General features: G+C 39.3%; 1 protein-coding gene and 1 long non-coding RNA gene across 3 annotated transcripts in view; one reads left to right on the top strand and one right to left on the bottom strand.

Annotated features, from left to right (window-relative positions):
- The window catches only part of LOC131223494 (uncharacterized), a 77,550-nt gene extending 68,278 nt beyond the window's left edge, over positions 1–9,272 (top strand). The window contains exon 3 of the long non-coding RNA XR_009160498.1: positions 9,094–9,272. This is a non-coding gene — a long non-coding RNA (uncharacterized LOC131223494). The remainder of the gene's footprint in view (positions 1–9,093) is intronic.
- On the bottom strand, positions 3,626–11,463 carry LOC131223489 (disease resistance protein At4g27190-like). 2 transcript variants are annotated; one of them, XM_058218924.1, is made up of 2 exons: positions 8,206–11,463; positions 3,626–4,053 (listed from the first exon to the last, which is right to left on the bottom strand). In XM_058218924.1, the coding sequence occupies exons 1-2, from the start codon at positions 11,446–11,448 to the stop codon at positions 4,024–4,026; spliced, it is 3,273 nt and encodes a 1,090-aa protein (XP_058074907.1). In that variant the 5' UTR covers positions 11,449–11,463; the 3' UTR covers positions 3,626–4,023. The 2 variants fall into 2 exon arrangements, with proteins under 2 accessions (XP_058074907.1, XP_058074908.1); XM_058218925.1 differs by lacking the exon at positions 3,626–4,053 and adding an exon at positions 4,778–4,820.
- Positions 11,464–23,115: the final 11,652 nt, after the last annotated feature.

Below are 23,115 nucleotides of genomic sequence, written 5' to 3'. Positions count from 1 at the left end.
AGCAATGGGCTGTGGGAGATATTAGTATCTTGTCCTTCTTGGATTGGTCAAACTACCAAATGTTTCTTCACATGAAAAGACAATCTGTTTCACTTGGTGGGAGTAAATCATGAGGTATTATTATACATCTATCAAAAAAAAAAAAAAAGGATCATGAGGTATCATATAATGTTCGGGCTGAGTGATTGTATGGTATGTCTAGGCTTTTAATTTTTACAAGCAGGCCCATGGTTACATCATTCAAAATGTTGATAAGATGGAACTCAACTCAATGGAGATGGCCCATGCACAAAGAATCCCTCCATTGGAAATCCTAATAATGGGAATATTTAGCCTGTTATTGGTTGAATGAGAACTTTTGGCCACCTATTATTGATGGGTATATGATTCTCCATCCGTGTGATTTTTGGAGTATAAATGTAACATATATTTTAATTGTTTGAAACTTTTGAGTAAAAATCACCTTTTCACCTTTCAAGTGTAAAATCTTGTTCCACAATGAACAGGGAGGAGTGTATCATAAATCATACTTGTTAACAAATATGCAGAGAGAAATGAAGAGATGGAGCTGTCTCAGAAATTATGATACATTTTTTTTTTCTCGAGGAAAATGTATCATATGTTAGCATATTTGATCCAAAAGTTGGGCCATATCTTTATATCACTCAAAATAAAAATGGGGCAATCTACTCTGTGGGTAGGTTACACCAGTTCATTGAATCATGCCATTGGCCGTACATTGATTTTGATGTTGTGTCCAACTCAATGAGTGGACCGGTCTAATTTACATATCAGTTGATGATCAAGATATGGCCTGATGTATGTCTTTAATTATCGGAGCACCTAAGGTCATGTTTAGGCAGTGACAACTCATTTTGATTAGATAGTTATTTGATACCGAGTGATGGGTAGTGTGCAGACACTTGGAAACTATACAAATGGAATACTTTAAATTCAACCATTTAAATTGTGGGACTTACGGTATACCTACATGGACCAATGAGATGTCACCACATGTTGGCATTATGCGCTAAATAATGGAGTGGCCTGAATAGAAATATTGTATCGATGTTGTACATTTCCCTCATCTAATATATATTCACACATTTTGAAAAAAAAAAAAAAAAACTGAGAGCTACAACAAGGATTTTTCATGAAAGCAGTAAGAAGATGAGGAAGTTTTGGGACAGTTTACTAGGTATTCATGATTATGTTAATAGCTCTTTTCCATTTTAATTCTCTTACTTAATTATAATCAGGCATTCAGAAGAGTTAAGAGGTAGGAAGTCTTACGGCGCTCTACACATCCTATATATGCTCTAATCAATATTACATTGATCACTGTACTCAAAATTCATGAGTTTTTGTATTAAAAAAAGGCACTAAATAATAGACAAAATCTTACTCGCATGCCAAGAATTTGTTTACACCTGACCTGGTACAGCCAGATCAAATGATCCAGAAGATGGCACATGATAACAGTGCCATGTGTAGTGTAGATCACCTTTAAGAGGAGTTAGAGACGTACACATGAGAGGACATTAAATGTTTTAGTTCTTCATCGGTAAAAGTGAGAGTTTTTCTATTTTTCAGTATTAAATGTCAAAATCTTATTGAGACATATCTCTATCTCGCATTAAATGCTACGGTCATGTTAAAACCATTCTCTACGGATGCCAAAGCCAAGTAACATAAGGACTCCAACAACCTTCTTATGCGGGGGTCCATTGGCAGAGGACTCTAGCCAACACACGATTTGAAGAAGCGAGAGTCTCTCTCTTATATGCATAGCCATACGCAATAGCCTATGCTGACATGGAAGAATCAATGAGATTTCTACAACCGATTATCCAAATCCTTTACGATGTTAAAGACTACATAAGTCCACCACCTCCTAAAAGCCAATAAGAGCAACGATCGACAAAGAGCTCCGGGCCCACGTTAAACATAATCTATCTTCGTTTTACATTTATCTTTACTTTCGTCCTATCATAGCATTGCCTAGTCTTAGCATAAATCGCTACCGTCCAGCGCCATTGCTATAGTACTGTAAATTAGATTAAATGTCTATAATCCTAAGTTGTTGAATCCTGATAAACTAAGTTCTTACTTAGAACATCATCTTTCTAGTCACATCCTGCTAACCATCCTCCTCAATCATCTGTTTTTACAAACAAATCGTATATTTATCATTGTTTGTGTTTATTTCTCTAGTTTATTTGATATTTTATCGATTTTAATGACCCATATTCATATATTAATAAAATTGATATTATTTTAGCTTTTTTAGTTTAATCATTCATCTTTATTCCTTTAAGAAATACATAGAATGCCAATAATGGTGAAAGAAAAGTCCAGAAGTCGTAAGGTACAAAAAATCCACAAGTAAGGACTCGCCCCCATCCTTTTGCAAATCGCCTTATTGCTGGTTACAACTGGTGGCTAACTCGATAAATGGATTTTTGAATCCGGTCCAACATATTCATTTCGGTACGGGGGTTACCAACGTTCAATCAAACATTGAGTTGAGTGAACACTGGCATGCCCGCACATCATACACACACCCAAATCCGAATACAGGTCATCGAACACATGTGTGGCCTTGTGTTTGATTGAATTGCTCAAACATGACGTAAATTATGATTAATGGACATTTCTAAATTATGATTGGTTAAATGATTCTAAATTATGATTAATAGACTTTTTCTTTTTTGGAATTGATACTAAGATTGAAACAAGGTTATCTTCACCTTGTCTAGCATGGACGTTTCCTTGTTGAATTCATACCATTAACTAATTTTTCATCTGAAACATTCATTAAATGTTTACCATTCCCTCGGTTTAGAAAAGAAAATCAGTGTAACTTCTAATCTATGACCCATAGTCATGTTTTAAAAATTTTAATTGAACTTGTTAATATTCCAGATGTCGAATATTTTTGTGCCTGCATATCAACCGCCACACTTTGCCGGAATATCAAAGCTTTTCTCTTTAAGCCTATGGATATTGAGGAGTCGTGAAAAGGTCTCCCCATGCTCACTCGTTAGAAATGGTTGATAATTGAAATCTAAATAAGAATCATTTCAAAGCATTATAAATCCCTTTATTAGATTAAGATAGAGAAATTGTAGCAGCATTGGGCTAGAACAATCACTTTTTTTTTTTTTTATTTACGTATTCTCCTTAAAAATGATTTGTGATAAGCAGCTGGATGCAAGACACTAGCACACAACTTTGAGGTTTTAGGCGATGTGATGGAAAACTCATATTACTCTTTGGTAAATGTGCTTGTGTGAATATACATGTATGGGCCATTTTGTGCACTCTAGATATGTAGTCAATAGTTATAGCTGTGTGAGGCATTGGTGAACATGTAAGCAATTAAGAATCTTTGGTGTAGCACATGAAAGACGAAAAGCCATTCGTTATTTTGAGAGAGAATGCTAAAAGTCAATATCATAGTTGTGGGGAATAGTTTTGATTCTTTCTTGAGCATGGGATCTACTTTGTAATGAAAATATTTTTGTTTTTGTTTTTCATTGAAAGGCTAGAAAGAAATTATATTATCATCTAAACTAGCCAAAGTAAAAAAAGATTACAAGAAGGAGAACCAAAGACAAAAGATAGCAGCAACCCACATCTCAGGCTAGGAGAAAAGAAAAACATACACACTAAAATGCCCACATCCCGGACCAGGAAAAGAGAAAAGAGCCTATATGCTGGCCTAGTGAGAGAAAACCCCCACTTGAGCTAAGAAAAAGCAAAACTTTAGAAGCTTACAAAGCAATCCTCAAACTGAAAGGACTCTCGTCCATGGAGAATGATTAGCATCTAAAGCGATTGAAGAAGACAGATAAGGGGAGTAGATAAAGGAACATAACTAATATTTTCAATTATTTTCTTCCTTCTTGAGTCAATAGTTCTCGATATGATACTAGCCAATTGATATTGAATTTAAATGGCGAGTGAAGAGCTACGCTTTCCAAGAGGAGCAGTCTGAGTATTGAATAGTAGCAAGCGTCTTCATATTATAAACTTCAATAATTCAAATACCTGAAGAGACGACAAAGCAGATGTTAGAGAAATCCGAAAGGAGAATTCTAATACTATGGTCTACGATGCTTGCACGACCTTTTATGGACACAAGCATCCTAGAGAGCCTCTCCAGTGGAGAAAAGGTGCACACAACCAATCCTAGAATCTCAAAGAGTAACATTATATATACAATCCCCGGCATGGGGTTGAAGGGGCTTCACTACCCTGTCTCTGTAGAGTAGAAGGCACCTAAACATGGATATAAGAGGTGAGGAGGTACCAAGTGACACATAGAGTGTACAAAGACTAATTTGGAATGATTGGGCTGATAATGAAAATAGCCATACTCCTAACATGATGAAGAATCCTTCTTAGAATACTTTCCTTTGAGAGAGATTTCTTGGAAACAATGCAATTACTTCTTTCTCTCCACAAGAGTGATATAAATCAGTCATATGGAATCCACTTGAGGCTATCACAAATGGAATGAAATTTTAGTTGCATAATAGGCCTTGGGCCTTCAACCACTGTTGAAGAATGCAAAGATTCAAAACTGGCCCCTTGGGTTCCGTTTGTTGGAGCCAATATGACTGTTAGATAATCAATCAAATGTAATATTTGATTGGTGATACATGTAAACTGGGATCTAGTTTTAACTTCCCATGTGTATGCCACGAGTGTATAATTTCTCGGTACCTTGGTACATCCAGCCGATCATAATCATCTTCATATTCATAGTACTGTACCTGTGCATCATCCATGGGTACATAAACATTAGCTTAAGTCTGATATGCATTGTATTCCAACCCAAATGATGATAATAATAATAACATAAATGGAAATCAAGAGGCTAACTAAAGCCGCAGGTATATTGGAGACAAACATGCAGCCACATGGGCTATGGTAGTGTGTTAATTTGACATAATGATCTGGCCATTTCACTCTTCAAGTGGGCCGCAATGTAGAAACAATAATACTAAAATGGTCTTTGAGGCATCAGAGGAGATTAGAACATGTAATGAATGTGGCATTAGCATACCAGAGGAAGAAAGAAAGCATGAAGATTAAAAGAGATCGGGCAATTCTACATACACGTGGGAACCATACACAACTGTATGTGTCACAATGTGAGAAATTGTTCACTCCCCAAGTGTAGGGTTGTGATGTAGTAATAAACTCGGTAAGACCGAGGTCGAATCCACAGGGACTGAAACTTGTACGTTTCCTGAAACTAGGTAGAAATAGAACTAGCCTAAGATGCAATCTAAATCAAATATAAATTGATGAATAATGGTGAGAGATTAATGTAAAACTTAAGGAATTCAAAGTTAAGAAACTAGGGATTCAGAGGATCCACTTGTAGAGATATCTTTTGCCTGCATCAAGAATCACGGAAATCAAACTGAACCTACTTGATCTAGTCTTCACAAGATGAAAGGTATATGAATTAGAATGGATTCCATCATCTAACCATGCCCAGGAGACAAAGCAAACAACAGGATTAAACTAATTACCAACCAATCAACAATGTATGAAGATCAGGAAGGGTACTGTCATCCTACCATGCCCAGGAGACGATGGTGAACAACAGGGCCTCCTGACATCATAAACATCAAAAGAGAGAAAAAATATTCAAAGTCATTGCAAACCCATTGTAATTTCAGTCACAACAGACCATTAAAGACTAAGAAAAATATTCCTTTAATAATCGACTAAATCAAATTCAGTTTATGAATTTTAAAGGCTCAAAGTAGAATCTCCCATCTCGCTACAGGCTTCACCTCTTAGCCCTAGCTAAGAGGTTTAGCCACACATGAATGGGCTAGACAAAGCAAATAAAAATAAAATAAAAAGAGAAAGAAAGGAACAAGAAGGAAAGAAATAAATAAAAGGAAAAGAAAGTCGAAACCAAAAACCTTCACTCTCTCTTCAATCGTCTAGCTTGGTCCCCTGCCCAAAGAATTCTTCACGTTTCAGCCATCGATCTCCAAAACTCCTTTCTTTCCAGCCCTTTATAGGTAAGGAGCTCGTTCTGCGGTATATCAGCCGTCCGGAACAGCTGCTGCGGAACTTTTACGCAGCCAAGAATGCAGTTTTCAGAACTTTGCTCTGGCTGGCGTTCTTGTGCACCAAAACAACAATTTCCCCTGATTCGTTCACCCACTCTGCAACGTATAGATGTTCCACCCATACTGATGTGTATCTGCATCCCTGACACACAAAACGAACCGTTCAGATCCTCATATGTGGCCCATCAAGAAAGGATGAATCACTGATTCAATCCAGGAAAATGGTACAGTGGATCATGGCAGATTTTCGGGCACAGGGCCTCTCCTCGTTCTGATGCTTAGGGACGGCTTGGATGGGTCACGGAGAGCTTGTGGGCCACTGAAATCGGATGCTCGGATGGTGGGCAGAAACGCAACTTACTTACCCGTCCGGAAATCCCGAGACTTTCGGCGCAAGGAAGTCTCCTCCCCGCTTTTCCTTCTCCTTCTGCATCATGCGGTCGGTCGGACGCGTCATAGCCTCTCAACAGATGGATCTGTTCAACATATCTGATCAGCACGTAGTGGTGGTGGCCCCACTACCGTCTGAAATCTGTTTCTTGCTTTGAAGGGTAACAACAGAGGATGTGGACAGCGATTCTTAGCTTCATTTGCAGTGCTCTGATCTTTGGTGTGACCAAAACTTGCCTGTGGATATGATGAACAGTTCCGATCATCATGAATGATGATGGAAGTGGGCCTGATCATGTCCCAACGGACGGTCCCGCGTTCAAAAACGCCAGCGGCAAAAAAATAGGGGGCCCGTAGCCTTGTTTCTTTTTCTTCTTTTGGAAAGCACGGTCAAAACCGTGTGTACATTCCTGGTGCAATGCTGATTGCACATGATGTTGTGCACATTCATCATAAGTGGGGCCCCACAGAGATGTTAATGAGAAATCCGCTCCGTCCATCAGCTTTTTCACCTCATATAATGGGTTGAGAAAAAACTTGAAGCATATCCAGATCTCAAGTGGGCCCAGAATCAACTGTTTATGGGCTGATCTGACAGTTGTGCCACTTATAGAGGTACTGAACACATGAAAATCGACGTGTATAGTTAATTTATGGTCCTCAAGCCACGTATGGAGTTTCGAACTGATCAGATGGTGGGAACTCTATGATTTTGCATTCTGGACACTTTTCAGGCCACTTGAGCTTCAATTTCTCGATTTTCTTGGTGTTTGACATAATGATATGGCCATTTCACTCTTCAGGTAAGCCACAATGTAGAAACAATAATACTAAAATGGTCTTTGAGGCATCAGAGGAGATTAGAACATGTAATGAATGTGGCATTAGCATACCAGAGGAAGAAAGAAAGCATGAAGATTAAAAGAGATTGGCTAATTCCACATACACGTGGGAACCATACACAACTGCATGTGCCACAATGTGAGAAATGTGTGACATCCGAACTTTCCATCAAGCGTGATACACTGGTTAGATATTGTGGCATAAAATCCAGGTCGTTTCACACCTCAGGTAGGCCACGGCATTACATAACAAATGGATGGCCAGTAAAAAAAAACTGTCAACTTACTGTGTACGTTGCGGGACACCTAAATAGTGAGATTCTCTGGCGTTTTAGTAAGATGGATGTTAAGAATTATTTCTGATCTTATGGAAAGCTCCTATCTCAGACGTGTGCTTTCTACTTGCACGTGTTCCCGCACGTAGATAGGTACGGTTCCACACGCTTGTGCAATAAGCAATCCTCAAAAGAAAGAGAATACCTTAAGTCCAACCGGTTGAACTGCAGGTTATGGTCCATCCATCAGAAAAATTCTAACTAAAACCGTTCATGGGACATCCAACCTGTTCAATGGATTGGCCCCACCATGATTAACATTTTTCAAAAAAATCATCCCTGTCTACCTATTAAGTTGACCACACTTTTATTTTGCATTTTTATCAATGGATACATGCTATTATATGTTGTGTGGCTCTCTTGAATAGTGGATAGGGATGATTTTTGTATTAATTAATTATCATAATGGGGCCAACCTGTTAGGAGGTTTGGATTTAACAAGAACTCAATAATTTGAAAGTTATCAATTAGATGGATTGTTAAACTGTGGTCCAACCAGTTGGACACATTATATATACCAATATAATACGATACCTCTTTAAACAGGGAATGGAATTGGGAGCTGACTCTGTCGTCTCCTTCCCAATCTAACCCCTCCCACCAATTCCTTTCTCCCTTTATCTCTTTAAGCGACGGCACACTGTCGGCCCCACCTTGCAGAGCCTGCACCTTTTTAAGCTTGGGACATCCATACACCTTAATTGTTTTCAACGAATGCCAATCCAATTGCGGTGGTGGAACAGCCTCTCCTCCTCCATAGATTCGCACCAATTCCGGTAGAGAGCATAATGTCAGAATTTCTAGTTTAGGTAGGAGACCCTCATTATCCACCACATCTGAAATGATCTCTTCTACTCCTCCGCAATCATTCACGGTGAGGTTGACGAGATTAGGGAGCCCACCCTTCATCTGAACCGACGAAATAACGGTCTTCTTAAAGAAATGGCACCTCCAAAGCACGAGAGTAGTCAGGTTATGATGGAGATCTTTAAGATTCGAGGTTTTGAGTTTGAAGAACACATCATTGGGCGGTCCATCAAATACATGCTCCATTCCTCCACATCTCCACACATGTATTTCTTCCAGTGAATTCCAATCCAGTTGCAACAGGGGATCAGCCTCTCCTCCACATATGCGCACCAATTTCGGTAGATCTCTTAAGTCTAGAGTTCTTAGTTTAGGTAGGAGACCCTCATTATCCACCACATCTGAAATCATCTCCTCCACTCCTTCGCAATCATACACGTTGAGTTCGTTAAGGTTAGGGAGCCCACCCTTCATCTGCATCGCTGACACAACGCTCTTCTTCAAGCCAGGGCAATCCCAAAGATCCAGAGTAGCGAGCTTTTGGAGATTCACCGCTAACCCCATCGGCCAAATACTTGTCATGCTCCTGAGATTAAAAAGACTTAAGGATCTGAGTTTGGAGAGCACATCATTGCGTTGCTCCACCGTGGGTGGTCCATCAAATAAATGCTCCATTCCTCTACAATGAAACACTGTCACATCGGTTAAATTATCCATTCCTTGCAATAAAACGGATGGGAGTAGATGCTTTAGTTCAGGACATTCCTCCACTTCCACCTCCTTAAGGTTATGAAGGGTGGGAAGCGATCCCTCTTCATACTTAGTGACGACTTTCTTTAGATTTGGCAACATTGTTAACACTAAACTCTGTAGATTACCGAATGCATTTTCAGGAGACTCCTTTGCACTGACAACAAATTCCACATCATCACATTTCTCAACTTTAAGATATTTCAAACTTGGGAATCCTCCACCGCGATTAAGTGCCTCTTTACCCTTGCAATTTTTTAACTTTAAATGGGTTGTCTGTGGTAAAAGCATTAAAGCCCATTCGGGGATGAGACTACAACCAACAATCTCCATATATCTCTCCATATATCTCAACCCATCAGGGTTTTTGGGATAATCACGGCGTACACGACCATAACGAGGCCTTGGGCATATGCAGAAGCAAAAGTTCTTCAACTTTGTCGGATGTTTAATCAGAGGATAGTCTCTAGGCAAACGTTCCACTTCCACAATAAACAGATGTAAATTAGATAACTCTTTCAAAGATGCCACTTCACTCAAAGAGGCATTGCAACTGCTGCTGCTGCTTGCATCTTTTTCTTCTGCCGTCCACTCGTGGAAACTGTTCCACATCTTCAATTCTTCCAAGAGAGTCAACCTTGATATAACACCACTTGGAACAATGTTAAGATGAATAGTATTTGTTAAGTCCAAGCTCCGCAGATTGACCAATTCTCCAATTTCATTTGGCAACTCGCATAACCAATTGTTAAATGACAGATCTAGAAATTCAAGCTGCTTCAGTCCCCCAAGTGCTGACAAACAATTCCATTCTTCAAACTTGCAGCTCCTCAGGCAAAGCACCCGTAGATTCACCAGGTTTGACAGTGGTATCTTACTGATAGTTGTTCTGCTTAGATCCAGAACCCGAAGGTCTTTTGTTGCTTCCCAAAACCAACCTTGAATTTCCATCGGCTTCTCATTTTCCAGCATCATCAATGTCAGCAATTTAGGACAATGCATCCCTTCTGGCAGTTCATTAATTCCACATCGCCATAGAGAAATCCTCTTGTATTCCTCCCAACTTTTCCCCTGTGGCAAACCTTTCCGTCCGATTCTCACAAAAGATTTGCAGTCCTTGCATTCGTTTGACAAAATCCAAATGCTAACATCCCTAACAATGTCGTGCATCTTTACATGCCCTTCCTTTGTACTTGCTAATAACAAACAAGAAGATTTGAGTTCTTCAACCAAAGCGTGCCCTTTATTTAATGCTTCCTCCCAACTTTCAACATCTTCCAAAAAGCCTTCACCCTTCCACAATCTAATCATCTTGTCCACATGAATATCATAATCTTCAGGAAACAGGCAGCAGAACAAGAAAGCTGGTTTTAGCTGAGGTCGCAAATGGTCGTAGCTAATTTTGATAGAATGGTATACCCCATTCTCCATGCCTTTGATATCGCTTGGCACAGCTTTATTCAGCTGTGACAGTGCATTATCCCATTCCTTAGGATTTCTCCTACCTCTTAGTGCCCGTCCAAGTGTGATAATTGCTAGGGGAAGACCGCCACATTCCTCTAAAACCTCCTTCGCCTTGCTTTGCAAGGAAGAGTTATCTACAACAGCACCTGCTTTTTCTTTGAATAGTTTCCATGATTCCTCTTCTGAGAGCACTTTTACTTGAATGTCAACTTGGCATTCCATTCCTTGACACACATCTTCATTACGTGTTGTGAATATGATTTTACAACCTTCAAGGCTGTTAGTAGAGGGAATTCCTACATCAGCCAAATCAAGTCGCTCCCACAAATCATCCAATATGATGAGAAATTTCTCCTCTTGCATCAATCTAGTCCTCAGATCACTTGCTCGTGAGGACTCGGACGTCCCATCCAGGAGTGTGAAACCCAATCTCTTCGCAATGTCTCCCTGGATCCTTTTGATATCCACGTCCTCTGAAACAATCACCATTATGACTTTATTGAATTGTTGTGTCCCTTGCAACTTATTGTTCACATTTTTGACGAGGGTAGTTTTGCCCACACCACCCATGCCCCATACTCCAATTATTTTGGTATTTTCATCACTTAAAGCACTCATGACTTTTTGGAGAGATGATTCTACTGATGGTAAACCATCAATTGATGGAGCTGGCTGGTTTATTACTTTCGGAATAAGTGGGGGCATTGTTACCCTCTCAAAATTTCCTTCATTGTGGTGCTTAACCATATTCTCCATCGTTTGCTTCGCGTGCTTGCTTATACGGTAACGCCAGCTCAAATTTGGACAAAATAGACATCTCTTGTTTTCTGCCACTCTCTGCTCTATCGTCTCTGATCTTGTATCATTTTGGCAGCTCGTGTTAGCCATATCTTAACTTCTGGGGTTTCTTCTTCACCATTGGAGTGGTCCGGGCTTACCAATCGATCTATGCGCTCCTTCCTGGCCACCAGATCTTGTACGTGGTCTTTCAGATCCTTAACGTTGTCATTAAAATGCATAAGATAGCCCACATGTTCCTTAAGATAAGGGCATGCACACTTTCCGACCTCGATTGCGGCTGAACCTGCCGCCTTTTCCATTGCCTATTCAACACAAATATCATCATAAACAACAAAAATAACAAGAACAAAGAAAAACTGAATTATTTTACAAAATGAGTAGTAATAAAACTTGCTATAGTCAACTAGATTTAACTCAATGACAAGTTAATCATTAAAAAAAACTTAGGATTCAGAAACTACACTGGGCTGACTCCATTTGGGATTGTTTGCCAAACATATTTTATCTAGTGTCCATTGATTGTGGGCGGGAATCCATGGTCAAATTTCATTTCTTAAAAAATGATCTCGTGTGGAAAAATGTAAACATGCATGTAATCTCCATTGCCTCAATGAAAAGTGAGTCGTGTTGTCATTAAAGAAAAGTGAGTCGTGTTGTCATTAAAGAGTCAACTGCATTTATGAGAACACATCGCAACTAGTTCTTGAGGCCCTTCCCCCTGAACCGTTTTATAGGAGGGGTTTATGAGTAAGATAGCCAGCGTGTTCCTTAAGAGGAGCACATGCACACTTTCCGATCTCGACTACAGCTGAACTCGCCACCTCTTCCATTGCCTATTCAACACAAATAGCATCATAAACAACATAAATAACAAGAACAAAGAAAAACTGAATTATTTTACAAAATGAGTAGTAATAAAACTTGCTATAGTCAACTAGATTTAACTCATTTAAAAAACTCAGGATTCAGCAACTACATTGTGTTACTCCATTTGAGATTGTTTGCCAAACATATTTTAGCTAGCGTCCATTGATTGTGGGCGGGAATCCATGGGCACGTTTCCTTTCTAAAAAAATGTTCTCGTGTAGAAAAATGTAAACGTGCATGTAATCTCCATTGCCTTGTGGAAAGAATGAAAAGTGAGTCGTGTTGTCATTAAAGTCAACTCCATTTTAGCAAAGAACACATCACCTTCTAGTTCTTGAGGCCCTTCCCCCTGAACCGTTTTATAGGAGGAGTTTATGATATAACACGTAGTGTATATGGCCCATTATGATGTGGCCAACATCCAATCCCTCGATAATGAAAAATCAGGTTGATCCAAAACACAAGAGCGTCACACCATAGGAAACGGTTGGGATATATGATGTCCACCATTAAAACCCTCAGATTGTGTTTTGGGAAGCGGATTAGCTGTTATACCGCGCATCAGCTATATATTTCACTAGCTCGGTGTCGTGCGAAGACGAGCATTGACGCTCCTCCAGGCTCCAAGTTGTATGAGCGGTTTAAATGAGATCAAATTACATGTGCCCCCTACTTTGATGGTGTATTTATTATATTTACCCGTTCATTTATTTTTTAGAGATCATTTTAGAGGCATTATACAGAAAAGAATCATATCAAAGATCATCGGACCACACCACAAATAGTTGCGAGATAATGATTTTATCATTAAATGGCAAGCTAGCCTCCTCGTTTTCTACGCATGTCGCCTTCTTCCTCAACTGCTTCTCCTATTTTTTCTCTTCTTCAACTTCTAAGTTATAAAACCACTTGTAGTGGGTTCACAACCAATTGAGCAGAACTGTCCATACAATGTAGTGGACAACATGCACTGATAGAATTTCCAACACCCTTACCTTCTTCAATTGAGAAATAAGATGTCACGCTTCTCACCTTCCTCATATCTCAGAAACAAAGGCTATCTCTTATAAATCCAACCACTCAAACCATCCAGGTATTCAAGCCATTCATCAAGTGCCCTTCGATGTATCGCCAATCTCAACTATTCAAGTTAGGAAACCCGTTTTCATCAGACTGTCTGCCAGCTCAAGATACACAACAACAACTCTAGCTACTTGTGATAACATCTCAAGACTCAAGTAAGTAACCTAACGTGCCTCATGATTCATTGGAATTAAAATAAATTATTTGCAATGGTTTAAATGATTGATGTACTGATTTAAGTGTTTTGTTTTAATATTGTATGATGTGGTAAATTATATGCTAATTTGTGTCAAATTGTATGAATGATAATAATTGTAAGTTAAATTTACTTATTAAGATAAGTATTTATGACAGTTATGAAAAAGATACGTTCATATATCATCCATCTTTCATTACATTTACATAATGCATGGTCGATCCTAGGGGCCTTCCCTGGAAGAAATATCGATCATGGTAGAGCGTTACTAAATGCGGGTTATGGCCAAGCCTACTGAAAGGTGGAATCCTACTCAATGGGTGGATGCAGGTTGACGACCTCCAACCTAAGCAGATAGATGCTCATCCCATTTGATGCATTCATACACCATTTGCATCCATATCATTGTGTATACATTTTTACATTTAGTACTTTGTATTGTTTTAATTGCTATGATTATGAACCATGCTGGATTATTTTACCAAGCCTGGCCAGCTTATCATTTTATTGATGGAAAAACCGTACAGAGGAGTCATTAGTAGATGATGTGGCACAGGAATTGGAAGGATCTACAGCACCTAAACACAACCCATATGAAACATGGCCATACTTGTCTAAAGATGAAGTAGCGACATTAGACAATTTCTGATTATGTGATTTATTTGCTAGAATAGTTTGATTAGAATATAATGTATATCGGTATTGATTTTGAGATTTTAAGAAATTATTTATATTTATTTCATTGAAACAATATTAGTATGGAATAAACGTATTTATAGCATGATGATATAATAAATGAATGATTTTTAAGGTTTATTTTATTTTAATAGTCGTCAAGATCTATAAATGTCTGGTTGATTAGTGCTAAGTGTTATGTATGTGTGATTGAAGTTGTGGTGGAACTTAAAATAAATGTAATTATCACTTCTGATTAAACTGATCAAGGTATCAAATTAGCACACTTTGTATATGAGTTAGAACTGAAACTTGGGTCTGAGGGTGCACACTCTGTACCCAGATTCTGGGGCGTGATAAGTTGGGTTCGGAGTAAGCTCGACTTGACTCGAGGTAAGCTCGCCTCGAGCTCGACTCGAAAGGCTGGCAAATAAGCCAAGCTCCAATGATAAGCTCAAGGCCGAGCTCGAGGAGAGTGCAGACGAGTCAAGTCAAGCTTGGTCCACCTTGACTTGACTCAGCTCGATGTACAACCCTACTTAAATCCTTTACCCAACTTTGGGTAAATTAACGATACTTTATAAGTATGAATCCGGATCATCTGCTTGCCTCAAGTAAGAAAATCCTGCTTTCCAATATCGTGATTAGTCCACGTCATTGCTGAAATTGTCAGCATTGCCAGTGTGTGATGATGTATTCCAACTACATTGCAACAAGCCGGATTTTCCTGCTTGTGGCAAGCAGAGGATCCGGATTCTATAAGTATATTGTAACATAGACACTTAAATGGGATGGAACTGCCAGTTGGATTGAGATGTATCTTCTTTCTTGGACTTATCATCTCATCAGGTAAAACTCAACTTAATCTTCCCTTTGATAGTTAAAAATAGTGGTAGAATATAAGATACTAAAATTTTAAGTAAGAAATTATACCCGGTGACGTATTCAGGGGTCATTTCACATTTGTTAGGCCTAAATCCAGACCAAAATCTTGTGTTTTGCCACTGGAATGTGGGGGGCCTCAAAAATGCCACTTTTCAATTCCTCTTTAAAAGCTGGGTTGCAAGATCACAGGATTCACAGTCCACTTCATTGGTCATATTTTAAATGGCTTTCTCTCTCTTTGTAATCCACAGTCAGCCAAACACAATTTCAGGGTTTCCACATACTGAAAATCCAGTTGCCAAACACAGCTGATATAAAGACAATCTCAAGGATTTCACATCCTGTCTTCGTACTTCTATAAGTTTTTTTTTTTAATTTTTTTTAAAATTTTAAATATATTACAAATCCAAACTAACAAACGACCATTTGGTGTTGGCAGTATGGCCATGAGGGCCTTGTATTGCGAGATTCTAACGGTCACTAGTAACAATTCAAAGTGATTAAGGGGCCTCTAATTGAATTATACGAAAATCAAAGGAACCGTTACAAGGAAAATACTCCAAAAACTTACTTTAGAATCCGATTGCAAACAGCCAGAACCACCAATCTCACGACGCCAATTGCCTCTTCCCAGCATTGAATTCATTGATGCTACAGAGGAATCAGAGTCCTCTGGTTTGGGAAAAACGTCAAACACGTTGCAGGCGGTTTCTCGTGCAATGTTACGTCGCTACCATTCTATCCATATATCTGTCGATTGCCCGTTCATAGATTTCGTAAAAATAAAAAGAAGGAAAGGGAAAAAAAATAAAAATGCTTGACCTCCGATCTTCCTCAAATCGCATCTTAAGAACAATCTCCCCTCCCTTGCCATTCCATGTCACGTGCGCCCACATGAAGCTCTCGAGGAGAAGCAACAGAGGCTGTCCATCTTTTCGGTCGTTGCTCAGGTTCTTCCGGATTTGTGCCGATCAGACGAGCGCGGGAAGTGACTTGCCTGTAAGGCTGTAACCCAAAGGAAAGCGGATTGCGTACTGTGTGAACTCTGTGGGGCCTACCATGGATGTACGTGTCCTATCCATGCCGTCCATCCGTTTTTTCATATCATTTTAAGGACATATTCCCAAAATCTAAGAATTTAAAATTTTCAAGTGGACCACACCACATGAAACAGTGGGAATAATGATGTCCACCGTTGAAACTTTCAAAGTGCCAATAGTGATGTTTTTTTGTCATCCAACCTGTTCATGAGGTGACACAAACAATAGATGAAGGGAAAAAATAAATATCAGCTTGATCCAAAACTTTAGTGACCCCAAGAAGTTTTCAACAGTAAGTGTTTAATTCACGCTCTTTCCTATGGTGTGGTCCACTTGAGAATTGAATATGCTTCAATTTTGGGCGTATGCCCTAAAATTATCTGGTAAAATGGATGGACGGCATGAATAAAATACATAAATCGATATCACGGTTTGCCCCCACAGAGTTTCCTCGGTACGTTTAGGGTACCAAGTTTGCTTCCAACCCGAAGCTCTGTGGGGCCACCGTCATGTTTGTGTTGCGTTCATCCTGTCCATACAAGTGGCTTAGGGAGTTTTACCGAAACAATCCAAACTCTGAAAAGGAGAGAAAAGTTCTATCCAAATCATTGTTTTTCCGAAATCATGATATACTGATTGTTGCATAACTCTCTCTATTGCATTGGTAAAACAAAATAGCCCCCCAAACCCATCTCTCTCTATGCAACGTTTGGAAAACCATGCAGCCCTAATAACCTGGCTCATTTCTCTTATCTCATGTCCCCCAACATTGGCAATCTGCGAGTGTATGAATTGTCTACGACACTTACAACACCCAAGCACTTCGGAGTGCATCTTCGCGTAGAGGTGGGACCCACATGTGAGGATTAAGTAGTTTTTTGTCCATATGACCTTAACGGGGTATTTTGGTCTTTTGGCTAAATCAAATGAGATAAAATGAGCTTTTGTGAAGAGAGATTCTAGCAATTCAAAGGGTGTTTTTCCTTTCCCGGAGAGAAGAAGGAGAAGAGAAAAATGTAATTTTATTAGAGAAGAAGATCAAGAGTGTCTTACTACTGAAAATTTTGTATCCGAGTACAACGTTGGTTTCATCAATTGTCTTTTCTAAGGATTGTGTCAATGGTTTCTACAATCTCTAATTGGTGAAAATTTTATTTTTCTTCATTGTCGGTTGTAATTTATATTTGGGTAATGTAGCTTGGCTGCTTGGGTATTGCCGTGTCTTGATAACTGTACTTCTATTATAGTAGATTTGTGCCGAATTAAGTCCTGATTTTTTTTCATTTACAATCTTGATGTCTCTTACATCCTGTATGTTTAGTGATTTACTTATTTGTATTAAAAGTAATTTTCATCATTTAAATCTTTTATATTATTAATTTCATTAATTTGCATATGCAAAGAAAAGTGTGTGGTTTCCTAACAAGAATTTATTACATTCATCACCTAATAACCATCATTTCACCGTACATACAGGGGATCAGCCTCGAAAAACTCAGTTCGGCCCCAACAACGTGTCGCATATAAAATTGCTCCCAAAACACCAAAGTTCATGCCTTATCAGGCTGATCTTTTTATCCTCATTTTATCATTTTGATTCACATGTAATCACCAGTTTAATGAAATATACACACCATGTTTGCCCGACTTACAAATTTATGGTTGGCATCACATCGCATCATCGTGTGGCATGGTCAACACTCTCAAGGAGAAGCAACAGAAGCTGTCCATCTCTTCAGCCCCATACTCTATAAACTCTGTGGGACCACCATGATGTGTATCTTATCTACACTATTCATCCATTTTACCAGCTTATTTTAGGGCATGAGCCCAAAATTGAAGCATATCCAAAGCTCAAGTAGACCACAAACCACACTGCAGGAAATAGAGGGGATAATGACGCCCACCTTTAAAACTTTCCTAGAGCCCACAGTTTACGTGGCCCCGGCCCCCAAGAAGTTTCCAATGGTAGGTGTTCAAGTCCCACTATTTCTTGTGTTGTGGTCTACTTGAGCTTTGTATATACCTCAATTCTGGGTTCATGTACTAAAATGAGCTTCTAAAATGGATAGAGGGCATGGATACAACAAATAAATCACAATGGACCCCACAGAGTTTACTCAGCACACAATCCGCATGCTGAGTAGCCTGACTTTGTGTACATGTGAAGGTATCCGTTCCAGACATTGGTCAGGCAGCATGTGTTTCTTTATGCACGTGCGACCCCTGATCAGTAGATGGTTTAGGAACATTCACCTTTGGGCTTAACGGGCCGGGCTCAAATATGGACCATTGACACCCGTACAAGCTGTACATGAATAGCTAGATCAGGAATTAAAAGGGACTATTGTCTATATAAATAGATGGCATATCTTCCAAATCTCCCATTCAGCGGCCACCATAAATCTAACTGTTTGGATCCAAGCTTTTCTTTATTGGCATGAAGACGATTTTTAATGGATGTTCTGGTGGGCCTTTTTTTACTGCCCTTTGATAATTGACGGCCTATAAGTAGAGCCCATTTCAAATATATGTAGATTGAATGCATTTTGTGGCCCATCTCTGGCCAAATGTGGACAGTGCTGATATAGAGGTGAGTGCAATCTAAAGAAAACAGAACTAAAGTGGGCTTTCCAGGCCCACTTAATGTACAATTGTGTGTTTGTGTGTGTGAGAAAGAGAGAGATGGATAAAACGCCTTTGGCTGGCTCTGTGGTGGACCGCCAACATAATTTTGGATGCACATGCAAACCTTCGTGAGCACTAAGGCAAGCGGGCCCACTTGAGCATGAAGTTCAAGTGTGCTAATAAAGGTATTCTTTGAGCCCAATGGTCAGTGAAGCTTTTTTTTTTTTTTTTGTTGGTTGGAATCAAGTCGAATTCATGGTTGTTGATATTTATTAAGGGCCTTGATACATGGACAATAACTGGGCCACATGATTAGTGTGGTTTGTGGAATCCACAAAGTCGTGCATGTGGGGCCACTTAAAAATAGACAAGTACTTGTAACATTTAGCAATTTATTCTCTTGGAGATTTGACCTCTGTGATACACTGACCTCTGTGATCAAATGCTGCCTGAGTGTAATGTTAGTCCTATGGGATGCAGTTTGGGTAGTGAGGCTGCTACTTGCCGGTTGGCTAGTGGCCGGTGTTCTGTGGGCCTCAACATAATTTATGTTGTTTATCCATACTATCCATCCATTTTTTTTCAGATCATTTTAAGGAGTTACCTCAAAAATGAGAGCTCTAAATACCACACCACAGGAAAACAGTAGTGATTGAATGTCCAATATTAAAAACCTCCTAGGTTCCACTCTAATGTTTATTTGACATTTAATCTGTTGATTAGATCATACATTCCTGTATGAAGGATAAAAATCCAAATATCAGCTTGATGCAAAGCTTTTATGGGCCGTAAGAAGTTTTTAATGGTGGCATTCAATCAACACTGTTTCGTGTGATGTGGTCCACTTGAGAATTGGATCTTACCTTTTTGGCTCATATGGTAAAATGATCTGATAAAAATGGATGGACAGAGTGGATGAAACACATATCATGGTGGGGCCCACATGGCACCGACCACAAGCCACTGGCGAGTGGCAGGGTCACTAGCCAATCTGCGTCCGGACATTGTGCACATGTGGAATGATGCCCTTAACTCACTTCGTCCATATCGTTCAAACATTATTGTTGGTTTGTGATTTTTTATTTTTATTTTTTCAAAAATCATGCTAAATTCTACTGCTGGAGAACTACTGGAAAAAAAACAGCCTAACATGAATAAAATCCAACCGTCCAAATTCAACGAGCAAATGCCTATTTGGCTGAGGTTTGGATTTGATAGAAATGCACCATCTGAGGACAGACACATATTTTGGACGGTTTGGATTGTTTCAGATGTTCGATTCATGCACACTTGGTTTGTGAACGGGTATCAATGGCCCTTTCTATTTCCTTTGAAATTTCGTCGGTCTAAAGTGATGGCATTCCTTTCTTTCTCATTTCTTTCCTCATTTAAAACCAATGCCATTTCCTGCGCATCAGGAGCTGAATAATTTCCCCACGGTTGATTGCTCTTCATCCGTTAGGGTTCCATGATCCAAACCGTTGATCTTATGGATTCATCATAAACAGCTCGAAAACTTTGTAGATTGGATGATTCTGATCCATGCATCAATGGCCTAGAAAATGACTGTTATGGGAGAATGACTAACTGTTCACATTCAACAAAAGATGGTCCAAAGATTGAACGGTTAGGATCTTTCGTTATGGAAGATTTCTGCAGCACACCTCGTCCCTGCTGGGACTCACGGATAAATGGTCTGGATCACTGAATCCTACGCATTAGGCGCAAAGGAGGGAAAACGAATTATGAGAGAAAGAAACCCTATTGACATTCGTTCATGTGCTCAAGCCAAACGAAAGTGCCCTACACAACCATGTTGCTAATGTGTGCAAGATCTCGGCCCTTTATCTGGAAACCAAAAACTAAATACATTTTACCACAGCTAAGGTGAACTACATGCATGCAAAACCTTAGACATCATAAACGAATATCTAATGGTCCAGATCAATTTACACATACCGCGCATTAGAGTTGCCAATAGGCCCAACTCCGATAAGCTGAAGCACGTGGGTTCCAGCGCAACAGCTAAGTATCTTATTGCTAGCCCAGCCAAAAACATGATTTCATAAATCAGGCTCCAGTCCACAAATGCTGAATAGGTCAGGCTGGCCTAGGCCTTGAGTCTGCAAACACAAATACGATCCAATTAGTCGGTGGCCTAAGCTCTGGTACACAAGATCAACCCAAGCGCATCTAGGATAGGTCCAAACTAGGTTGGCAGGTTGGGTCAGGTTGAGAGTCAAACTTAAGCCCAGCCTGACCTTAAGAGGACCTAAACCCCAACTGAACTAAACAATAATTCCAGCACAAGGTGCTCAACCCGACTTAACCCAAACCGAATTTGCTTAATGCAAACCCAACCCGAGGACCTGGACAACCAGACCCAACCCAACCTGAACTCGGGTTGGATCAATTGGTTTTGGGTTGACCCATACCCAAGTTGCAGCCGTAGTCCAAACCCAGCCCCAAGCAATCTGGACTTGGGGTTATTGTAGAACTCAATTGTTAATTGGGTATAACACATAGCTCTAGCTACAACCTGATTTTTACTTGTATAATCCATGCATGGTCTGTGTCCAACCAACTTTGGCTGGATTTTGGCTAAGGTTAAAGGCTGTTGTGTGGGCTTGTGCGTGAGTTTTGAGGCCCAAGAGTAGCTTTGTTAGGCGGGTGTATGGATATGCATAAATACCCAACAAGAGAAGCTTGTTTAACTATGTAGGAATGGGAACTTGGCTAGCCGGATGGATTCAGATTGGAACTTGATGCTTATCTAGTGGGCAATGTGGGAATGGACTAGGTTATATTGATGAAAGGCCATGCTTGAACTCGGACCTCTATCTTCAATGATCTTGAAGTGTTATGCTACTGTCACACAGTACACCATGTCTGGTAAAATCATCAAATGACATTTCTTTCATGATTTAAATATTTAATTTAGCTTAGGATGGCTTCATCTAACATTAAACCAAAAAAATAAAAAGGAATTCAAGTGTTGCCAAAGTTGGTAAGTTTGGAACCAACCTAATTAAATTTATCAACTTAAGGCTCATTTGGAACCCAAGCATAGTTCTAAACTCTCTAGGGCACCTTAAAACTTGGCTGAGTGAACTTAACCAGACAATTTTGAGTTAAGTCACCAGGAAACTTGCCAGTAACTTGATATTTGGTTTGATTTGTAATTGGGTATAAATATTGTGTGAACGTTCACATTGATATCCGTACAGATTTAAGAGGATTTTGTAAATTTCTGTAGAAGAGACAAAAGCATATAAATGAAAAGAATTTATTTATTAATTATTATTATTATTATTATTTTTAATCTTCGGTTTTTATTACATTTCAAGTTGTGATATATCATGAGCTCTTAAATATGCTAAATGAAGTAACCATTGATTTTGAGACAATAATAGCAAGAAAATAGGTTACTTAAGTCATGATAGAGTTGAAGTTGTTTAATGCAGATGCAGAGATGTGATGCTCTGTTATTTGTCTGTGATGTGAATGGGCTGCTGTTTGTAGGGATGTCTAATCTGATAATCTGTTGTATGTGGAAAGACTTCGTGAATGGGGTCTGCTGTGTGTAGGGATGGCTATGCTATGATAATCAAGGAGAAAAAAAAGGAATTTCCAAGCAAGGTATGTTTTACCAAGGAATGCACCAAATTATTGTGTTGGTTCTCTGCAGTTTGATTGGCACATGCATGGTAAAATGTCTTCCTTCTTATTAGTAGAGGAAGCAGTCCTACGTGCATGCTATTTCAGAGGATTGACTCTCCCCTGCTTGGTCTACTGGGTAGGCTGGTTGTTTGCTTTTTCTTTTTGATTATTATTTTTTTAATTTTCAAATTTTTTTTTTTTGGGTTTTGATTAGGTAGGCTGGAAGAACCGTACTTTTCCTTTTTTGGTCTAGTTTTGGATGTTTGGAAAGAAGGGTTGTGTCATCCGATGGCTGAGGTCCACTTCTTTTTGTGGTGCCCGCCTGAACGGTGGTGTGTTCTCACCTTTCTTAAATAAATAAATAAATAAATCCAACCATTCTGATTTTGGGGGCTATGACGCCCCTATCTGCAGTGATCCTACAAGTCACATTGTTTAATCTGAGTTACATATATGCCTTATCTCCGGCCATTGCGTTCATGCTTAAGCGTACCATACTCTGCCAGGGTATCAAATAACTCCACTGATGCAAATATTCATTGATGTACTTTTCAATTGAATTATCTTTTGGTGGGCATTGTCTTGTTA

The sequence above is a fragment of the Magnolia sinica genome, chromosome 13 (assembly GCF_029962835.1).
Source record: "Magnolia sinica isolate HGM2019 chromosome 13, MsV1, whole genome shotgun sequence".
Classification (NCBI taxonomy): domain Eukaryota; kingdom Viridiplantae; phylum Streptophyta; class Magnoliopsida; order Magnoliales; family Magnoliaceae; genus Magnolia; species Magnolia sinica.
The sequence above is the reverse complement of the archived record's forward strand: the minus strand, read 5'-3'. Positions and strand labels throughout refer to the sequence as shown.